The sequence below is a fragment of the Salvia hispanica genome, chromosome 1, assembly GCF_023119035.1.
Source record: "Salvia hispanica cultivar TCC Black 2014 chromosome 1, UniMelb_Shisp_WGS_1.0, whole genome shotgun sequence".
NCBI classification, from domain to species: domain Eukaryota; kingdom Viridiplantae; phylum Streptophyta; class Magnoliopsida; order Lamiales; family Lamiaceae; genus Salvia; species Salvia hispanica.
In genome coordinates this window covers 50490249-50512694 of record NC_062965.1, presented here as the reverse complement: position 1 = coordinate 50512694, position 22446 = coordinate 50490249, and the positions used below count along the sequence as shown (strand labels likewise).

The 22446-nt window shown below is 35.6% G+C and overlaps 3 protein-coding genes across 4 annotated transcripts; all 3 read right to left on the bottom strand.

The window, feature by feature from the left end:
- Positions 1–565: 565 nt before the first annotated feature.
- Positions 566–2211, bottom strand: LOC125203186. 2 transcript variants are annotated; one of them, XM_048101496.1, is made up of 3 exons: positions 1760–2211; positions 985–1170; positions 566–900 (listed from the first exon to the last, which is right to left on the bottom strand). In XM_048101496.1, the coding sequence occupies exons 1-3, from the start codon at positions 2204–2206 to the stop codon at positions 610–612; spliced, it is 924 nt and encodes a 307-aa protein (XP_047957453.1). In that variant the 5' UTR covers positions 2207–2211; the 3' UTR covers positions 566–609. The 2 variants fall into 2 exon arrangements, with proteins under 2 accessions (XP_047957453.1, XP_047957460.1); XM_048101503.1 differs by lacking the exon at positions 985–1170.
- An 8952-nt stretch (positions 2212–11163) lies between these two features.
- LOC125201865 (subtilisin-like protease SBT3) lies at positions 11164–13680 on the bottom strand. Its single transcript, XM_048100151.1, has one exon. It carries the CDS (start codon positions 13594–13596, stop codon positions 11281–11283), a length of 2316 nt encoding a protein of 771 aa, XP_047956108.1. The 5' UTR covers positions 13597–13680; the 3' UTR covers positions 11164–11280.
- A 4131-nt stretch (positions 13681–17811) lies between these two features.
- On the bottom strand, positions 17812–20821 carry LOC125201866 (probable serine/threonine-protein kinase At1g01540). The gene is made up of 7 exons (XM_048100152.1): positions 20147–20821; positions 19953–20057; positions 19131–19253; positions 18869–19039; positions 18646–18775; positions 18350–18559; positions 17812–18259 (listed from the first exon to the last, which is right to left on the bottom strand). Exons 1-7 carry the CDS (start codon positions 20641–20643, stop codon positions 18095–18097), a joined length of 1401 nt encoding a protein of 466 aa, XP_047956109.1. The 5' UTR covers positions 20644–20821; the 3' UTR covers positions 17812–18094.
- Between the last annotated feature and the right edge of the window lie 1625 nt (positions 20822–22446).

The following is a 22446-nucleotide window of genomic DNA, read 5'->3' as shown; positions in this document are numbered from 1 at the left end:
TGTAATTTTATCGGACTAGATATTTTAGCCATAATCCTATAAATTTAGCGGGCTATTCGGGTCAACCTACGAATTGCGGGCTACATTGACGGACCTAAGAGTATTAGCTTTGTAATCAAATGTAATAGTATGATGGTATGTAGTGTCTATTTGCTACTACTATTTATAGGTTTATACTCCATTCGTCCGCGAATAGAAGTCTCATTTCTTTCCGGCATGAGTTTTAAGAAATGTTAAGAATAGGAATCTCATTTCTTTCCGGCATGAGTTTTAAGAAATGTTAAGAAAAGTAAGTGGAAGAAAGTTGGTGGAATAAGAGTCCCACTATATTTATTAGTTTTGAATGATATGTGAGTGAAATGAGTTAGTGGAATGTGGAGTCTTTTTACCATTTATATTAATTATGAACCGGGAACCGGGACTTCTATTCACAGATGACCCAAAATGGTAAAATGGGACTCCGATTCGCGGACAGAGTGAGTATATAATAAAAGTAAAATACGACTGACCTAGTGAAATAAGATTTATACTATTAGATAGATCAAAATGGAAACATGAACAAAAACGTATCAAATGACTACTACAACTTCAAAAATTCCCGCAAAACTACTACAATGATCGATGATACGTGCAATTCCTGAGAGAAATCGGAACATCAATTTTCGTCGTGGCAAAATCGAGGAAGCACTCAACCTTGTTCAAGAATCTCCGGTTCACCAACTTGCCCATAACATGAGCTCTTGATCCAACTTTGAGATCCAGCTTCAGCGTCACGGGCAAGTCCGTCATCCCATCGGGGGAAACGAGGGTCGCCCCGCTACCATACATCGGAATCTTGTCGCCGGCCACCACCACCCTCACATTCTCCTCTTGCTTCCTCCTCTTGTAGAATTCTTTAACCTGCATAAATGTATGAATGCATTACGGTTTTAAATCAAGAATTTTGAGATTTTTGGAAATTCGGGAGAAGTGAGAGATTGTTACATCTCCAGAGGCGATTTGGAGATGGGTATAGGAGAGAGAAATAGGAGTGGATGAGACATGAACACCAAAAAAAGAAGCTGTGTTTGTGTATTTGAATTTTAGTGTGGAGTTGAGAGAGATCATGTCGGTTGAAACTCCACTTGTGTCGGAACCGGCTTGAATTATAAATGTCTCAAATTTTATGCTCTGCAAAAATTACTATGTCAATTATTGTCAATATATGAACTATGAAATGCTCCAAGTCAACAATTTTTTGGCATAATTGACAATTTAATGTGAGAAATTTCAGCATTTTTTGCAATTTGCAAACTGGCATAGTATTTTCTTTATGTTAATCTTTAGAGGAAGTCCAGCATAAAGAGATATAGATAGAAGAAAATTGAAATAGGCATAAACACAGTATAGAAATTCTTTGGCATGGAGCAAATTTCTAATTCTAAAATTTAACTATTCAATAGTAATACTCCATAATTTTTACTTAAATTTAGTAAAATAACACTGCAAAATGAATTACAAGTATTTGACGTTTTACCAAACTATTTACTTCAAATATGGACTTTCACACTAAAAAAAACAAATGAAAACGAATTAATCTAATCGATTCAGATCAAAAGCAGCCATTTAAAAAACCTTGCAACAACAAATACCATTTCCATTTTAATCATCAACAATCCTAGAACACGTACAATTTCAATATAAATTGAATTAATGAAAAAAGACAAACTTTGGAGAAAGAAATGGAGATATGATAAAGCTAAATTAAAGAAAAACTAACCTGCATTTTGATCTCAGGCTTCTGATATTTACTGACGCCCCACAAAATCAAACAAAACAAGAAAAAACCCACAAAAAACCCAACTAAAAATGGCAAAATATTATAAAAATGAAAACACAACCACCTCTCCTCATCACCCTCACACAACCCTTCTTCATCTCCCATCAAATTATTCACATCGAATTCCAAATTCGTCAACACAACGTCGTTGCCGGCCTTCCTCGACCCCTGCACGGGCCCAAGTTTTTCTGGGCCCGTGCAGTGGCTGATGGAGGACCCAGGGGAGTGCCCGTGGCCACCAGAGTAGTGGCCCAGGGACCCCGTGGGGCTCAAGCTCACGATCGGGGTCGAGTTGAGCGACGCAGTCGTTTTCTCCCCATCGTGAGACGGGCTCTGAACGAAGTACGCCGCCGGCGTTGACGGCTCCCAATCCGTCTTTGCCTGCATTTTTTTTTATGAATGTGTTACAATGAAGCCATGAATATTTTTTTAATATGATGAATATTTTATTTTTTAAATGTTAACAATAGATCATTTTTCTTTAGCCTTTTTGGGTAATTGTTGATTCGGTGTGATGACTTTTAATGAAATTACAGCTTAGGATGCATTGATTTTCCATAATTTGTGAAATTTAATTTTGCTAATGGGAGTTATAAATTGTTATAATTTCATACATAGTGGAGAAAGAGAAATTAAGTATGATAAAAATGGAATAAATGTCTATTTAAAACGGTTTTAACTGGCGGGAAGGATTGAGACAGCTGCATTAGAGTTGTCAATTGCTTTAATTGAGGGAATACTCTACAATTCAAACTCTACTATTTTTCTAATCAATCAATTTTCGGGTAATTGTTGTTAATAGAGGGAATAATCAATAGAAGGAACCGGCTAAACCGAACAAAACCGGGGGTTCCTGAACCTGAACCATTGGCTTAAGGTTCAAAAGCAGAATCGACAGTTTCAGAACCGTGAGCACCTCTATTTTTCCAGTGCGTGATTGTAATTAATGTAGGTATTAATGTGTGCATCACTTATATTTAGTTTAATTTGTATTCATTTATTATTATAGATTAAACTACCACAATTTGCATAATATATCATAGATTTTTATTTATTAAGAGTTTTATATTTAAAACGAATACTATAAAATTAGGATGTAAACAAGTGCTTGTTTAATGGAAGTGTCAATCTTGTATAATAAATATAGATTTAGTGAAAAATAGATCAAATTTTCGTTAATGGTTAATACCTATTGGCTATTATTTAGTGATAATTTTAGTTGTTAATTCTATTTATTACTACTAGTTAATAAATACGGTCAAAATTAGGTGATTTCTTTAGTGTCAATGACAATGACTAAACATCAATATATATTAGCTGAATGAAAATTAACTCGATTTGAATTTAGTTTACCCTTTTTACACATCATCAATACAAATTTTATAAAATTAATTTGCTTTATTAGATACTAATCACAAGCAACTGCTAATACTACTGTATTAAAGTGATAATATATTATAATAAAATGATTGGATCAAAGAGAAGCCCAATCATGTATATCTATCTTATAGTTTGTGGCATTTTATCAGGATCCTCCCTCTATATATCTTCCCATCATTGTTATTTTTATATGTATAATGAATAGGAAATCATCCAAGTAATTATATGCCCATAATTATTAAAAAAAGTAGTAAGATTCAAAACAATGAGACCATTGAACAATATAATTTATTACGATGCTGATTGTATGCTACTAGGGTATAGATGATTATGTTATCTCTTGAAATGAAAATATTTTAATTTTACAAGTTACTCCACTAATCAATCATTGTTTTTATTGATTTATACAAAGTAGTAGTATTACACTATTTTATAATTAAGAGAAACTTGTGTGACCATTCTATCAAAAATTGACCCATTTCTGTTAATGGGCTCAAAATTCCGGCCGGGCTAGGGCCTAAAGAATCACCACTTTGTAGCTTATGCAACGGCCAGGAAAATAAAACTTTAAACTTTGAATAATCATTTTATTTTCTTTCACTCTTCATGATAATTCTTATATTCATATTATTGAGATTTGAAAAAAATAAAAATAATCATAATGTTAGAGGCACAACAATAGTATCAGAACCTTGTTTAATAAAAGCATACTCACCTTGAATCAGCGAATAAATTCTCTAACATATGATATTACAGTTTTAATTAGGCCTGTCAAATTGGGTACCCGCGGATAACCGATCCGAAATTTTCAGGTACCCGATCCCGAAATTCTTAAAATCCAATACCCGATACCCGACCCGAATTTGATTTCGGATACCCGGATACCCGACTCGGGTATCCAAACCCGAAAAATCGGGTATCCAGTCTCAATTGTGATTTTGATTTTTTTTTTTGAAAATGAACTACAAACATTTAGATTTATTTAATACTCTATTATTTAATTCAAATTTAATACAAAGTTGAAGTACTAATATTCAAGTAAAAATAACTACAAACTTTTAGAAATACAAAATTCTTATAGTAGCTCGAATTTAAGAGAAAATAACTACAAACTTTTAGGAATACAAAATTCTTGTAGTATTTCGAATTTAAAGAAAATAATTACAAACTTTGAAAAATACAAAATTCATAAGTTATACATATTAACATCTTTCATTCATCCACAATAAGTCAATAACCATCAAAATTCATAAGTTCAAACATTCATCCTTTATAAATATCACAATTCAACCTTTATGAGCCCTTTTAAAGGGTAATTGGCTCATTTCTAATATGTAATAGACATTTTGTTTTTAACTGCCCTACTAAGTGTTGTTGTTGTGCTACTATTTTATTCTGTTTTTTTTTTTTTTTTTGTGCATGATTGCTAATTTTCTTCAAAAAATAATTTAGTTAGCTTTGTATTTTCCTACATAGTACTGGATTAATTTTGTTGCTTTTTATCGTTATTTTCGTTAATGACGAAAAGAAGGAACCCATTCCGAGATTTGCGCAACTTTCTGTCACATTACAACATAAATAAAATATGATCTCACGTTACTTTACACCAAAGCAAATTTCAGATTTTTTTTTCCTTCTCATTTACACCAAAAGAAATCGACACTCATTTACATAATCTCATTTCCCTTATTTATTAATTAATTAAATACTAGTATTAAAAAATTAATTTTATAATTAAAATTCTTACAATTTCAATGTTTTCGTTTTTGTTTAATATTTTTTATAATATTTTTATTCTTTAACTAAATACCACTGGCGGATCTAGGGGGCAGGAGAGGCGGTCGCCCCCCTCCGTGCGACTAATTTCCTCTTATCCGGACGTAAAATTACCATATCCGCCCCCTCTCGTTTGCCCCGACGTTGCCCCGAAAATTAAAAAAAATTATCATTTTCGCCCTAATTAACCAACCTACTAATACATATTTCGCCTTCTCTTTTTATGAATCCTGGATCCGCCACTACTAAATACTCAACGCTAATAATTTTTTCTTGGAATGATTTTTTATGTTAAAATTTGAATTCGTAAGTATTTTATTTATAGGTATAAGTATAATTGACTTTTTGAGTGTTTGAATAAAAAGTTATTTATCTATAACAATAAAATCAAATCAAATACGAAAAAAATTAGTAATCATTCCCATGACTTCCTTTATGGTTGCATTTTATGCATTCTTTTCAAAGACAAAAAGTATACACACTTTTTTTGGTTAGTAAAAAGCCTAATGGAGGATATTCAATTGAAAGTTACTCTCGACCACTATACAATAGACAATATAAAGCCAGGTTGGAGAAGTCGATCGATCCCACTTTCGGCCCATGAGGACCGGAAAATTTCAAGATTTGGTATTTGATGATGTTGTCGACCCCACATTGTGGTAATTACGCTCCAACATGGGTTTATTTATATTCTTTGTCTGCTATTCTTTGCTAGCGACGATAGCTAGCTCCACAGCCTATGCGTTCTGATGCTGACAACGATGCTCTTTAGTTGTGTCATATTTTACAAATTTTGATTTCTAGATTCGTGAATGATAAAATAACAATCAAATTCTACCTCTCTAAATTTTGCATGTCAGTTTGTTGCATGGGGTAATTTTGGTAAAACAAAATAATTTCATGTTCATATATACATTATATCAAGACATTATCATGCAAACGATAACGCTATCCAAACACAGGTATTACAATGTGACAATTCGTTGATTCGTTGTAGAAAATCCAAATTGTATATATTATTTTATTAAATTAGACAGTACTACTATCAATTTCTGAAAATTATGGGCATTTCATTCTCAATATAGTGGGCATGACTGTCTCACCATATATTATTTTTATGTATTAAATTTATTGCAGGACCTCACTTTTGTGTGGAAGAAAATAAAACAACAAAAAAGATAGCTGCACGCTCGTAATTGGAAACCGTAACCATATCAAATTATCAATCAATCAATTAAAAAGTGAAATTGACAATGAAATGCATATGTGATTTGAGAATAGGATATTTTTGTCGCAAGGACTAAATTGTTACTTTAATAAAACTATTTTAGTTGATGGGAGAAGCTATGAGGTCATCGTATGCTCGGCCACAACATAAATATATTTGTAATCTAAAAATGGTATAATGAATAAAATAATTTAGTGGTGTTACCAAAAGTAGCACCTCATTAGTAAGAAATCTGTTATTTACGAGTATATATAATTTTCCAACATTTTATATAACACTGTATGAGTAAATCTTTTTCAGCATGCCAATTCTGATAAATTTTCATAAAAGATAAAAAATAAAAGTTAATATATAGTTTTAAGTAATACTTATTCAATTAATACTTTTACATGTTTACCATCTCTCTCATTCTTTAATAGAGAGAAAATACTTTTACAACATTGGACTATTAATTAATTTTCCTTCATCTTTCCACCAAAATTATTTCGAGTCAAAAACTGAATTACTATTTTATTGTTATTTTAATTATTTATCAATAATTTAAATTGTAAATTTATTCTACAAAATTGAAATACAAAATAATCAAAATATTTTCATATTGTTCATTTATATTTCTTTCTTTATATGGACGACTATAATTAATATGACTACTTAATATCAATAAAGACATGTTTGAGTAAGAAACTAGTACGATTTATTAAATAATTAAAAAGTTAAATACCATAACTGTAATTATATTTGTTGGATGGGTAGTGATAAAATGCAAACTTATATATTGTACAAACTCAAAACTCCTCAATACAGCTTCAACACAGTTTCAATACAATATCAACACAGTGTAAAATTTCAAGATTTTAATGTCAATACAATATCAACACAGCATTAATCATCGACTACCGTTGAAATTCTGTTGACATTTTCTTGTTGATGTTTTTTTGTGATTTGTTGACATTTTTCAATGGTCCAGATCATAGTTTTGAGTTTATACAATATTTAGAATTTTCATTTGATCACATCCCTCCCTATATTTGTTTTTGTTTGTGTCATGTGTATTCAAGGTATATATGCTCATTTACTTTTTAGCCGTCTCAATTTATGATAGACTAAACACATTTATGCATAAATTAATACTCTAGGGTACAATAACAAACACATTTATGCATAAATTAATTGAAACCCTACCCCAATATATGGAACCTTATTTTTGTATACTTTTAGAATAACATTTTCTGGTGTTTCATATCATCATATATATCTCATAAAGTTGCCAACAATGGATTTAGGAGATGAGACGGGATGCTCGCCAGGAAAGTCTAATTTTCCTTACGATCAGTCAAAAATATCACGGTTAATCTTTCGAAATTCGATCTACTTTTTTTTTATAAAATGTCAAATCACATTGATTTGTGATTTTTTAAAAACTTACACGCACAGTGAAATTTCAAAATTTACCCCTCATTAAACTAAAAAAAGTACTACTCCATTTCTGAATTATTCACTTCATGCAACAAATTATGCTGTGAATTTGTCACTAAGGATCACTTTTCATTCGCACTTCTACATCGACAACCTCTCTTGATGTCGATCCGTCACATGCTTTAAAATTTATAAATAGCTAGTGAATATAAACACATCAACAAAACTTTAATATAATTATATGCATATATATAATATAATGACAAAAATTCCATTTTCCCCTTGGTAGACTTTTCTTTTCCCTTAGACTTAGCCTAGTCGTGCTAGTGGAAGAATTCATACGGCGTCACGCACATGAAATTTTTTTATGACAAACGACAATTTTTGATGAATCGTATTTTGATATATGATGGTAACATGTTTTTCCTTTTAATCACTTGGTGGCCTTTGAAAATATGGAACGATAAAAATGAGAATTTTATTAATTCTCTTTGAAAAAAAAATCATTTGAGTACACAATTTCTATACTGTATATATAGCTATAACCCATTCCACACGAGAACTCCAAAAATACCATTATATTTTCCTATTTTATAAATTGAGATCATATATCTCGGTTAACCCGTTTTTGTTATCATAAATTTATTTTCCTAATCGAAAATTTGTATTTGTTACCGAGGCTCGTGATTCCACGACATTTTCATGAATTTTCCCTTTTTTCACGAAATTTTCACGAATATTTCTATCAATAATTAATTTTCTAGAGGTGACACCATAAAAAAACGTTTCATTTATTACGTGAATAATATAGCACTTGACCTATTCCTCTATATGTACTATCATAATTGTCACTTCAAAAAGTTATTTTGTAATGAACCAAAACCAAGAAAATGAACATAAATATGGATTGAAGAAAAAAGGAGTCGAAAAATGTTTGAGAGCCACACGATAATATCCTTTTCCCTCTTTCTCTATTTCAATAATAAAATTCTAAATTTTAAAAATATTATTATGTTTCTGGTTTCAATAATGTAATTTTGATTTTGTAAATTTTGTATTTAAATAAATTCCGTATTTTAATCAAGCAATTGCAATTTATATGAAATATCGAGTAATTTATAAAATAGTAATGTATATAAAATTTAAAGGAATGCTCAAATTCGACCTCTATTGTCAAGTAGTGAAACTTTATAAGAGCATCTCCAAGGAGGAAATGTAAGTTGAGAAGATATATTTCTCATTTACCTTCTCAAAAAGGTAATTATATCTTCTTAAAAAATAATGGACTCCAAGGAAAGAAGGTAAATTCAAAAGGCAAACAAAAATAACTAACTTTTTACCTTCTCTTCTAAGATGAGGTAAAGATACCTTCTCAAAATGAAAAAATGTATAATACCTCCCCAAATACCTTTTCCTTTGGAGCATGAAATTTTATCAAGAAGAGGTAAATATGGTACTCCTTTCCTTCTCTTTACCTCATCTCTGAACCCTACCTCCCCAAGTAATTATTTCTCTTTACTTCTTCATTAACCCCTTTCCTTGGAGATGTTCTGAAGAGAAAAATTATTGTGAGACTCATGAATAGTGTAAGAGAAAAACACAATAAAACTACTTTTGATTGAAGCTTCCATGAGATCGGAAGTGCAGCTGCGACGGGTCAAAGGCCGATTATGAAGTTTTCTGGCAGTGTTTGGTAGACCGGCGGTGGGGTTGGCTGACCTCACTCGACCCCACCAGGGTCTGACATTTGTGAATGTCATCCCAAAAGAACTTAATAGTGCTCCGTGTAGTAATATTGAATATACATTGACGATAATGAAACACATGATATAATATATTGCAAATGAAATAACTTAGGCGTATGATTGCAACTTTATCACTTAACAACAATATAATATCAAATGTACGATAACATCAAATTCTGCTAACATTGATCTTTCTCATTTACTACACGAAATTATGTTAGTTACAACATCAATTGACTAGCTAAAAATTCTTGATTTATAAATGTAAAGGTTTCTTGTACTCGAACTAAGTCCGAAATTCTGCAAATATATGTTACTACTACAATTCTTGATTTAATTTTAATGTTTCTTATATTATATACATATATATTGTATGTAATTTGCCAACAGGGATGAGCTGGAGCTTCTAAGTTGTCTTAACTTTTTGTGAAAATTTTCCTCTCTTTACTCTCAATGGCTCAACATTACCTATAATTCCAAAAATCCAATAATTAATTTTTTGAAAACTTGCTGGTTTTGGTCCCATTAAATAAACCTCTACCTACCAAAATCAGTTTCCTAATTATTATATGATGTCTAAATGATTTGAGGATAAGTATACCACAAAATTAATCTCATGCAACATATAAAATACAAAATAAAATATCACCATCGGTGGATAAAGTGACACATGATAATACTTCATTATAAACGGAAAAAGAAATGCAAAGAGAGCATGAGCTAGATAATATTTTTATTAAAATATAATAATAAGATTTTGAAGTGACTCCAATTGTAGAGACACAGACATGACTACAAAAGTCACATTCTTTAATCAATCACATGCATTTGTATCTTTCTTCAAATGGGTCCTCGACACATTAATTATTTTCTATAATAAATCATGAATCAAATAAAATTTCTTAGAATAAGATCAGAATGTCAATTACCTATAATTTAGTTCATGGAAAAAATTTAATTCTCAAAGCTTCACCAACGTTTGCTACGCTTGCTGAAATTGGAAGTACTCCACAAAATGGTCAAATGTGGCTCAATTAGAACCTTTCACATGGCTCGATTTTTAATTTTTTAAACTTGGATAATTATTTGATTTTATAATTTAACTACTGTATTTTTTTTTGTTTATTTCAATTATGTCATTATATAAATATGGTAGGTTATACTCCCTCCGTCCCATGTTAGTCGCACTTTTCATTTTAGGCCGTAAATTTGAAATTGATTTTTTAGTGTAATTAAATTAAAATTTTATATGTAATAAGACATCACTTAATAAAGGACCTCTTAACTTAATCTACCATATTAATTAAATGCATTAATTCTAACTTAAACTATAAATAGTATAAGGAGTTTGTGATGAGCCGGAAAAGCAACAGTACAAATAATATGGGACGGAGGGAGTATAAAAAGAAATAATGCTCAAGGTGCAAGTGATATTATAGTGATTAAAAAGAAGTATGATACCTATAAATAAGGTAAGTGAACCGCTTATTTATTTTCACTAAACCACATTTTCCCCTTACATTAAAATTATTGATGTGATAAAAACACTTTCAAATTAATTAACTATCTAGTACTCATTCTATCTCCTAATGGATGTTAGGAAATGTTATTATGTGTGCTAAGTGTAAAAAGAAAATATACTTTATATAAAGTTTTAAATGTGATAATATTTAATTTGTAGGACAAATTGAAAAGGAAAGACGTTAAGAAAGACATGTATTAATAAGTTGATGGTATTAATAAGTTGAGCAAGATTCCCTTCATATATCGTTCCATGCATCACTCTCCTCTCCACAAAATTAAAACCAACACAACAAAAACACTCTTTTCTGTTTAATCAATGTCTCCATTAACAACAACTGAAGAAGATCTCAAAACTAAAATATACCAAAAATATAAAATTTTCAAGAACAATATCAACCCTGTGGAAGAAGGTCATCAGGAGATATAGTTGTAACTACAATCGGACTTCTAACCACACGATTACCACTAGATTCAATCCAACTCAAAGCTCCATAAACAATCGAGTTATTCCTCTCCAACCTCGGATCCTCCACTCTCAAAACAAAGCTCTTCTTCTCATTCTCCCCCTCAAACTCCAAACTCTCCGGCGAAACGGTGACGTTTAGCCCTCCCTCCACCGTCACTTTCGCCGCGTAAACCGCCCTCCCGCCTCCCACATTCGTCACCGTCCGCCTCATCTCCCTCGCCCCCGAATCCCTCCCGTCGTGCACGCGAAAGAACGCGACGAACGACGGGTAATTCAGGTCCAGCGACGCGTTCGAGCAGCTGTAGCTGCTCGAACGCGTCACCGTCCGTATCTGCTTATCCGTGAAGTTCATCGCGCACATCAGGCGGACGTAGTCGTCCGTCCCGGCCTCGTATACGAGGCCGGGATCGACGGCCCTGTTCGGGTCCACCTGTCCGGCCCCCATGTCGATTGGCGTGGCGGGCAGGTTATCCAGCCCCAGGTCCGCGATGGGACGGCCAGTGTTGTCTAAAAAACTGGCCGTAGTAATCATTGCGGACCGGATTGCTGCAGGGGACCAGGTGGGGTGGGTCCCCCGCAGCAGGGCGGCCACGCCAGCAGCGTGGGGGCAGGACATCGATGTCCCGGATATTATATTGAAGTCGTTGTAGATTTCTCCGGATTTCAATTGGGTGGCGGGGGAATTCGACGGCCACGCGGCCAGGATTTGGTCGCCCGGAGCTGTCAGGTCGGGCTTCAGGACGACCGGGCAGCTCGGGGACGGGCCTCGCGAGCTATAGCTCGCGAGGCGCGGCGCGGGCTTCGTGCCCAGGGATGTTTGCTTGAAGCTGAGGCTTGCTTTGGGTTGGGATGTGGTGTTGATGTAGTTGAGGATTTCGGAGCCTTTTTCGAGATTGAGGAAGATGGCGGGGAAGGATGTTTGTGTGTAGAATGTGATGTCGGTGGTGTTGGTGATGAAGACGGCGCCGGCGATTTTCAAATCGCCGGCGTTGTAGAGCTGGTCGCCGAGAGTGAAATTGGTGTCAACGCAGACGATGATGATGTCTCTGTTTTTGAGATTTTTGAGTGATTTTGCATCTGTGCAAGATTTGGGGAGGATTAAGGGGAGTTCTGTGGCAGAGGAGTTGCCAGGGTAGAGTGATTGCCCGGTGATGGAGGCTCCGGTGGCTAGCACGACGGCGCCGTGGAACTCACGGTCAATTGTCGAGGCGGCGACGGTGAGGACCCACGGCGTTCCGTTGTGGAGGGTCGCGAGGAACGGGCCCTCGTTGCCGGCGGAGGTGGAGACGAAAATGCCCTGTTCCATAGCCGCGAATGCGGCTATGGCGATAGGGTCGGCATAGAGGGGCGTGCCGTCTATGCCTAGGGAAATGGAGATGACGTCGACGCCGTCGGCGATGGCCTGGTCGATGGCGGCGATGATGTCAGAGAGGACGGACCCCTCGTCCCACAGGGCCTTGTACATTGCCACCCGCGCCCCGGGCGCGGTCCCCCTGGCCGTGCCCGGGGCGTACCCGAAGTAGTCCGCCCCCTCGACTGCCCCGCCCGCGGCCGTGCTCGACGTGTGCGTGCCGTGGCCGTCCGTGTCGCGGGCGGAGTTCATCGCGATGGTGATGTTCGGGTACCTCGCGAGTAGGCCCTTGTTGAACGACCGGGCGCCGATGAGCTTGTTGTTGCACAGGGAGGAGTTGAATTTCGTGCCGCTCTCGCACGCGCCTTTCCATCGGGACGGGATCGGGCCGAGGCCGGCGTCGCCGAAGCTCCGGCTCTCGGGCCAGATTCCCGTGTCCACGAGGCCGATGATGACGTCGTGGCCGTAGTGGGAGGCGGGCCACACGCCGTGGTCGTCGTTGAGGCCGAGGAATTGGTTGGAGTGTGTGGTGTCGCGCTTCACCGTCGCGTCCCGGGTGGAGGAGAGGAAGCCGGGGGTGTCGGCGAGGGATCGGAGCTCGGAGGGGGAGAGGAGGGCGGTGAAGCCGTTGATGGCATTGGTGTAAGTGTAGATGAGTTTGGATGAGGATGATGAAGAGAGAGTTGTGGTAGATTTGATTGTGTTTGTGTTTGTGTTGGATATTGATGAGAGTGTGGTTAAGTACCAATTGTGGTGAGTAGAGAAGGCTTTGGGCATGGCTGAGGCATCCATGTGGATAATGTAGGTATCATAATCATCTGCAAAAATTATGGAAATGAAATGTGGAAGTATGATCAACACAAAACACCACAATTTGTGGGGAATTGCCATGTTTGTGTAGTGAAATTGGGTGTTTGTGAATTCTTGAAAATATGAACATTAGCACTTATATATACATCCTATGGAGGGGAGGGCTCGACACCCACTTCAACTTTTTTAGAGAGTCAATAATAGTTCTCATTTGCTTCCGTCACCTTCCGTCACCCGTGATAACTCGAATTTCTAATTTATTGATTAGAAGAGTACCGTTCGTTCACTAAGTTGCATTCGGTAACTCAAATTATCGATTTATCAATCAAGACAGAAACGTCTTATCAACGAAATTGCGACGATGACCCCAATTCAACTTCTCTTTGCTCATTTGTAAGAGATATTAATTAAAGTTTTTGCGTATTCAATTGGTAGCGTTCAATTTAGGTCCAACTATTAAATTTATTAAATAATATCTATAGTTGAAAATTGACGATTGGAAAGTTCTGATTACGAAACACACGAGTCTCTATTTCTAATAATTATTTGGAAAAATTGTGATTTGGTTAAGTAGTGCTTCTTCTCTTTTCCCATGATTATTTGTTGACAGTTAGGCTGTCACTTATTATTTTTCTTTTGTTGGTGCATGTAATTTGATGGACGTTGCTTTTCACTATAGGATTATTGGCTAGGCCATAAACGTATGACTAAACATTTTTTATTACCTCAAAATAATGAAATTCCATTATTACCAATATAAGTATATGGATTATCTTGAGTTAGTATAATTTACTCAAAATCAATAATATTAAAAATAAACCATTGAAATCCAAGGAAAAAAGTGACATGAGGAGAAATTAAATGAGTGAACTCTATGAAGGTAAGGTGAAGGAGAGCCATGGACCTCAAGATATAAGAAGCACCCACTACTTTTGTAGCTATGGATGGAGCACAAAATAATTTCGGCAAAATTTTAATAAACCATTTAATTGTACACATAGAAGCTAGGATTAATGAGCTGGATATTCTTTCAATCAATTAATCAATTAATTAAATAGTGTGTGCAATGTTTTGAGTGTAATATTGTGTGTGTGAAAGAGAGAATAAATTGGTGTCCTGTCCCAATCCCACTTGGTTATGAATTTTTGGGCAATGCTACTAGGAAAAAAACAACAAATTAGCCCCTACCACCAATCATGGAGTTGAAAGTTTTTGTTTTCAATGGTAGTATTATATATAAAGGCTAAAGTAAATAGATAGATTGTAATTTCAAGAAGGTCCACTATGTTTTTATTTCGAATGAGTTTAAATAAATAAACTTATCAATTAGTGTATAAATGAGACTATAGCAATTTGGGTCTAATATACTCATGTATTTAAAAATATGCGAGAAACTCTATATTACATCTTTTGATCACTCTTGCATTTATTTCATTGAAAAGTTGATAGAAAATAGTTGAAATTAAAAAAGAATTGAAATTATGGCCATATATATTAATACAAGTTTGAATCATTCAACGACATATTTATACTGATATGGATTTGTGTGACTTAATTTGTATATCACTTCTAGAATGGAGTTGATAGTACAAAACATATTAACTTATTAAAAATACTAATGTTATTAACTGAGGTTAACATTTAAGGGCATTTCATAAATTGAAAATTTATAGGAGTATGTAATTTCAATATATCATACTATCAAACATGATATGATATTTTAAACGATAAATGACATCTCAATCAACTATATCAAGTCTTATCATAACTTATACTCATGATTTGTTCCCTTGAAAGTGTCTCATATTGTTATGGCACAAGTATTATAAGGAAAATGGAATTAGAGTACAAAGTGTATTGTCTATAAGCATTTAGAGAGAGAAAAAAAACTACATGACAATATAACACAGCTCAAATTTTAAAAAAAGAGAGACAACTTGAATGGGACTTAGGAAGAAGGTAGATTATGGCAATGCAACTCAATGTCGCACAAAAAAAATGGATAAAACACTTTTTGTATTATAATCATATATAGCATATTTACGTCTTATATAGTATAAAATTAATTTTATTATGTTTTACGTATCGTACATGCTAAACCCGTTTATGCATAAAAGACAATATTAGCATTCAGCCTTTAAAGTTTTTTTAATAGGAATTTTATATAGTGTTAAGACAAAATGAAACATCTCTTAACAAAATGGAAATGTTTGTGAGTTTGTCTGAGTCTCTTTGCTATCTTTCGTTAGGTTTTATTCTTTATAATCTATTCAATTTAGTACTCACGGAAGGTGAACATGCTACTGGGAATAATGTAAATTGGTTGGTGCTTTATTAGTTTACTTGAAATACTACTTCTTCTGTTCGATAGTAATTGAGGCGTTTTTTTTCAGCACGAAAATTAAGAAAATTGTGTTAGGTGATTTAAGTAAAGGAAGAAGAAACTGGAAAATGAAAAAGATAGAGAGACGAAGAGAGAATAAAGTAAGAGAGAGTAAAGTAGGTGTGGAGAAATATGTTGACTTTTACTAAAAAGGGAAATGACTCTATTAGTACTATGGAACGAACCAAAATGACAAAATGACTCTATTACTATGGAACGGAGGGAATATTTTAGCTCGTCTACATCTTACTCCGGGAGACGATGGTGGCTGCCCGGGCATTCAGCCGGGACTCCCGGAAAGCTGATGTGTGACGCGGTAGGAGAAGGACTCACAGCCCGAAATCTTTCAATGTCGCATCAAATATTAATGAATAAACTTCAATAAAACTTCCAATAATCGTGCAAACAGATGGGCGTAGATTATCATTATTTTCCAAAAATTTAGGAGCAAGTATGCTATGAAACGGTTTTAAATTAAAAATGATTAAAGAATACTGACTAAAATCATAATATATGTTATGCTATACTCTCTTGATTTCACTTTCTTTTGTAGAGTTATTTAACATTCACAAAATCAAAATCCTAATTAATTTTGAAATTAAAACTCCAACAAAAATGCACAGGAATCAGAACCGGCCCAGCAAGCCCATTAGTTAATAATCGTATATCCACAATAACCCTCTTCACTTTCCGGCCCGTTTTGGCCTGGGAACCCCAAATCTTAATATTTTATTTTTTTGGTAATTCTTTCTTATTTCATATAATATGCAATTGTGTACATTCTTAATTCATATTTCGAGTAATTAAAAATAAGAATTTCATTAAATTTGAAAATCACATAGTTGTAATATAACTCTAATTATTCCTGGAGGTGGCCGATGAATGACATATTTTTTTAATTAAGCATTTTAGCTTGTGGGATTCGTGACTGCATATCGACTTACAATGTCTTTGATAATCTCAAAATGTCGAGGGCGCACCTCAAGATGGGTTTTTGCTTGCAGTCGAGGAGCTTGAGGCGTCGTACGTGTCTTTATCTCCTCAGTTGGGAGTGTCCCCTCCTTTATTCTCGATTTTCATGTTGTGCAAATAGAGTTTTCACTATTAACTTATTATTGTACTTTTTATTCCTCTCATTATATATATACTGTGAAAATCAAACTAATTGTCTTTTCAGCTATTAAAAAAGTCTCCATATACTATCACAAGAACATTTAATTTAATACTAAAACAAATTCTATTCAAATGTTTATAACTTCTACACCTATTAAACTAACACTCAAGAGGTTAAGCAAACATTGTGTTTACCTCAAAATTAGATGAAATCAAGTAGATAAGCCATAATTACTAAGGGCTCCACAGAGAGAGGGAATTTTCTTTTACCAAATTAGCTGTCTTTCCTTCATTTCATTTGTTGAAATCTTTATTAATGATGGGCCCAACCCAAACTGTTACCCCATCACAAAATTCATTATTAGGTTTTGTCAATTAAGTTCAAAAAATAAATGTTTGTTTTTCATCGCAGACATGTCACGTTGATATACTCAAAAAGACATTTTGCAAATCTATAATTAAGATTAATTTCAAATTAGAACACAAATTAAACTTAACTCAAACATTTAATAAATCTCTAGAATTTGTATTTTTAGTAGAGCTTTCTAATAATAATCTAAAACTAGGAAAAAGCAAATAAAGATAAACGGATTAGCAATACAAATTAAAGTTTTGGCATTCATTTGTCTATTTTGAACCGTTCAAAAAGAATTAGCTTTTCAAATTTTCGCATCATAGAAGTACAAGTATTCGCATCCTATTTATCCACCTATAATCAACAATATTTTAATTATTTTCTTTTTTATTTTATCAATTTTATATTAAAACTCGTAGTACTGAAAATTTGATCTAGAAGAATATGCAATAACTTCTAACATATATTGCTTAGAATAATTACATCTGGAAAATTGTCAAACAAATTTGCTTTGCATTATGTGGAAACATACAGACTTTCAATTCAATAAAACACCACAAATGAATCATATTGTAAACACTATATATATCTTTATGTAACACTCTATAACAGTTGCTATATCATATCAACATGAAATGAGCTATGATCACCTTTCATGCCAAAAGCTGAGGCCAAAATCACAGTATTTACATAGAAAGGCCGTTGTCGTCTCGTCTCCAACGGCCTTTCTACTGCTCGTCGTCTCCTTCCCCCTTCCTCAACATCGCCCTATCCGTTTGGACGCTGCTCTCGTATCCGCTGCTGTCACCCGGCTCGTTCAACCGCTTCTCCATTGGCATGGCACCATCGCGACTTGATTTCCCGTGCTGTTCCTTCACGCCTCCTCTGCGATCCTGTGGTTTCGGACACGAGGCAATAGTGAGCCAAAATAACCACATTTTGGTATGCAAGTATGCAAAGCAGATTGATTGATCTAAACTTACATCACGAAAAGGGAAATCGTCTGCTTCGAGCATGTGGACTACATGGCCCATCTTCGGCCTTTTTTGGGCGTTCGGGTCCACACATCTCAACGCGACCAAAAGGGCGCGCTTCAATGCTCGCGTAGAGGGCTTATCCGGTAACTTTGGATCCAACACGCCCTCAGATTCGCGGTTGGATACCATTGTTTTAAGCCAATCGACCAGGTTTACCTGAAATTTTACACACGAGAATCAGTTACCTAGCTCGTTGAGGCGATAAATTGATTATAACTCGAAAAAATCATTTAGTTGTATACCTCCCCGGTGGGGCGGCCATAGTCCACCGGGTTCCTCCCCGTGATGATCTCCATCACGAGGATGCCAAAGCTGTAGACGTCGCTCCTCTCATTCAACATCCCGGTGCTGGCATATTCAGGGGCCACGTAGCTAGAGAGACAGAGACGAGCAAACATTGATGCGATTGTAACGACACAAAACAAAACAATGTTGATAATCCAAGAGCGATCGAGCGAGACTCACCCAAACGTCCCCATGACTCGAGTGGTGATGTAGCTCTTCTCCGAGCCTATGAGCTTCGCAAGGCCAAAATCGGACACCTTGGCGTGCCACTGCCGGTCCAGCAAGATGTTGCTCGACTTTATGTCGCGGTGGACCACCTTAGGCTCGAGGCACTCGTGCAGATACGTCAAGCTGATGGGAATCAAAATCAAACAAAAGGATTCAACAATCTTGATATGGACATTAGAATGTGGAGTTTTTTTTTTTGTATAAAATTAGTTACCCTTTTGCAGTTCCAAGAATGATGTTCATTCGAATCTCCCATGTTAGAGGGCTGCACGGCCCTACATCTCCATGAAGCCATTGCTCTAAATTCCCATTGTTCACATACTCATAAACAAGCATCCTAGTGCACAAACAAAATGTCACAAAATTCAACGTCTTGCCAACTAAGTTGCATTTCATCGTCGTAACTCAACTCAAGCTTATTGACACAAGTCGCAACATAATCCAACCACCATACGTGTACAAACATGTTACGAATTTGAGCACAATGCAATCACGAAAACGCTTTACCAACTAAACTGAATTTCATCGTCATAACTCAACTCAAGCTTAGCAACAAAGTCGCAACATAATCAAACCATGCATATAGCAATTTCACCACAAAAGCGGTCACAAAAACCTCTAACCAACTAAGTTGTGTTTCGCAGTCATAACTCAACTCAAGCTTAACATCACAAGTCACAACTCACAACGTAAACCAAACCACCATAGGTATACAAACAACATGTTACAAACATCGTGACAAAAACATCTTACCAACAAAGTTGCGCCTCATCAACATAAATAACTCAATCCTAATATCATGAGTCACAACATGATCAAAACCCCCCACAAGTGTAAGCACAAAGCAATCACGAAAACGTCTTACAAACTAAACTCCATTCCATCGTCATAACTCAATTCGAACTCAACATCACAAGTCACAACACAATCAAAATCACGTCTTTCCAACTAAATTGCACTTCATCGCAATAACTCAACTCATTCTCAACATCACAAATCACAACAGGGTACACACATTGTGCAAGAATTGAAGTACCTGTGAGTTCCTTCAGCACAATAACCAAGCAACCTCACCAAATTCTTGTGCCTCACACGCCCAATCGCCTCCACCTCCACCTTAAACTCCCTCTCCGCTTGACCCCTTCAATAAAAACAAACCCCACCAAAATCTCAAAATCATGCAAAATTAAAACAGAATCCAAAAAGACTCAAACTTTACCAAAATCAAACCTGTTATTGAGCAAATTCTTGACAGCAACCTTATGATCCCCCTCCAAAACACCCTTATACACAATCCCATACCCACCTTCCCCAATCACATTCTCATCAGCAAACTCATTAGTCGCCTCCTCAAGCTCCCTCAGCGTGTACCAGTGGCCCCACCCCAGATGCGAAACCTCCGGCCCCCCGCCGTCATTCTGATCACCCTTCTTCACCGGCTCCGGCTCCGGATCCGGGTCGACCCGGGGCGGGTTGGTGTCGACCCGGATTTCTTGGATTTCTCTGGAAACGGTGGGGATAAAGGTGGGATTTTTATTTTTATTTGGCAAAGTTTTGGACTTGTTGCGGCGGGAGGTGAAGCAGAGGGAGAGGAGGAAGAGGAGGATGACGATGGCGGCGCCGACGCAGATGCCGACGACGACCCAGAGGCGGAGGCCGAAGATGGTGGTGCGTTTGGAGAGCTGGTCGTTGAGGAAGGCGGGTTTGCCGCCTTTGCCATCCGACATTTTTTTTTTATTTTTTGTGTGAGAGAAATGGGAATAAAGCTAAGTTTGAGGCATTTTGACTTTGGTGGGAGGAGGAGAAGAAGACAGTCGCGCCAGAGAGGGAGGGGAAGGGGAAAGGGAAGCAGCTGTATTGATGGAACACCTACCAAAGAGGGAAGGGCCCATTGATGTGTGTGGAACAGTTGAACTGTTGATGCTAATTATGTTGTTCACTTTGTTAGACAAGATTTGACCTTTGTTTCGAATTTAACTAGTTATACGAGTGAGTGAGATGGGCAATCGTAAGATGTAGTGCAATTTTTGTTACTGGCGAGACGTGTGAAGATACGTTATCGTGAGGTGAGCTTGAGAAAATACGATGATCGGACTGGTTATTACGTTATTCTGTTTGGTGTTTGATTTGTTTGATAAGATGACGGTGAGATTTAGTGCGAGATAAGTCGATAGATGTAGTGCAATTTTGTTACCGGCGAGATGTATGAAGATGCATTATCAAGAGCTGAGCTTTTGAGGAAAAACGATGATTGGACTGATTGTTACATTATTTGGCTGGTGTTTGATTTTGTATGATAATATGACGGTGAGATTTAGGGTGAGATAAGTCGATAGATGTAGTGCAATTTTGTTACTGGCAAGATGTGAAGATACGTTATTAGGAGCCGAGCTTTCGAGAAAAAACGATGATCAGACTAGTTATTACATTATTCGGTTAGTGTTTGATTTGTTTGATAAGATGACGGTGAGATTTAGTGCGAGATAAGTCGATAGATGTAGTGCAATTTTGTTATTGGCGAGATGTGTGAAGATACATTATCATGAGCTGAGCTTTTGAGAAAAAACGATAATCGGACTGGTTTTTACGCTATTCCATTGATGTTTGATTTGTTTGATAAGATTTAGTGCGAGATAAGTCGATAATTGTTTGTTTCGAAGTAAGAGTGGAGAGGATATCTTCGTGGCACTCTGGTGAAAACGAGTCCCAACACATTGTCACGAACTAAACTTTTGAGTGAAAATTAGTCGAATGTAGTTTGCTATATATTGTACGTAATGGATCGATGGCATGTGGTTTTTGTTAGTGAAAGATTTGGGGTTTGATTTTGGTAGTTATTGATTTGGTGTTTGACTTTGAGGTTTAAGCAGTGTTTAGTCAAATCGGAGTGTAGAGATATTATTATGCCATAAAAATGGTAAAATGTAATGAGGATTTACGGATCTAGATTCGTTAATTATATATATGGATCTAAATCATGGACTAGATTATAGTGTTTGAATTCGTAAAACGATTTCTAAATTTTTGGATCGCAATTTTTCGGATCAAGATTCGTTACAACGGTTAAATATTTAGATCCAAATTACTAATGTATACATTATAAAGAAAGTATAGTAAACAACAAAAGAAAATATATGATCAGCCTAACTTAATTAAAAACAAAGCTTGTAAGTTGTAAGTACTTTCACGCCTCTATGAATTATTATCTAGACAATTAAAGCATTAAATTCTATATCTACATTTTTTTATGCACACCCTTGTATTTATCTTATTCAATGCGGAATAATTCCACTATTCAATAACTAGGGACAAAATTCAGAAATTGAAGACATCAAATATGATAAGTAAGTTTTGGTTTTGCAGGATAGATAGATGTTGAAAATCTATTCCTATGTTTTCTTGGTTCAATGTTTTCTAGAGATATCATGGATTTGCTTTCTGTGGCATGAGAATTTTGACATTTTCTAATGTAATAAAAAAAAATAGTACTAGTAATATGCTTAAATCTATCTCGGTAAAAGAAAGACAAT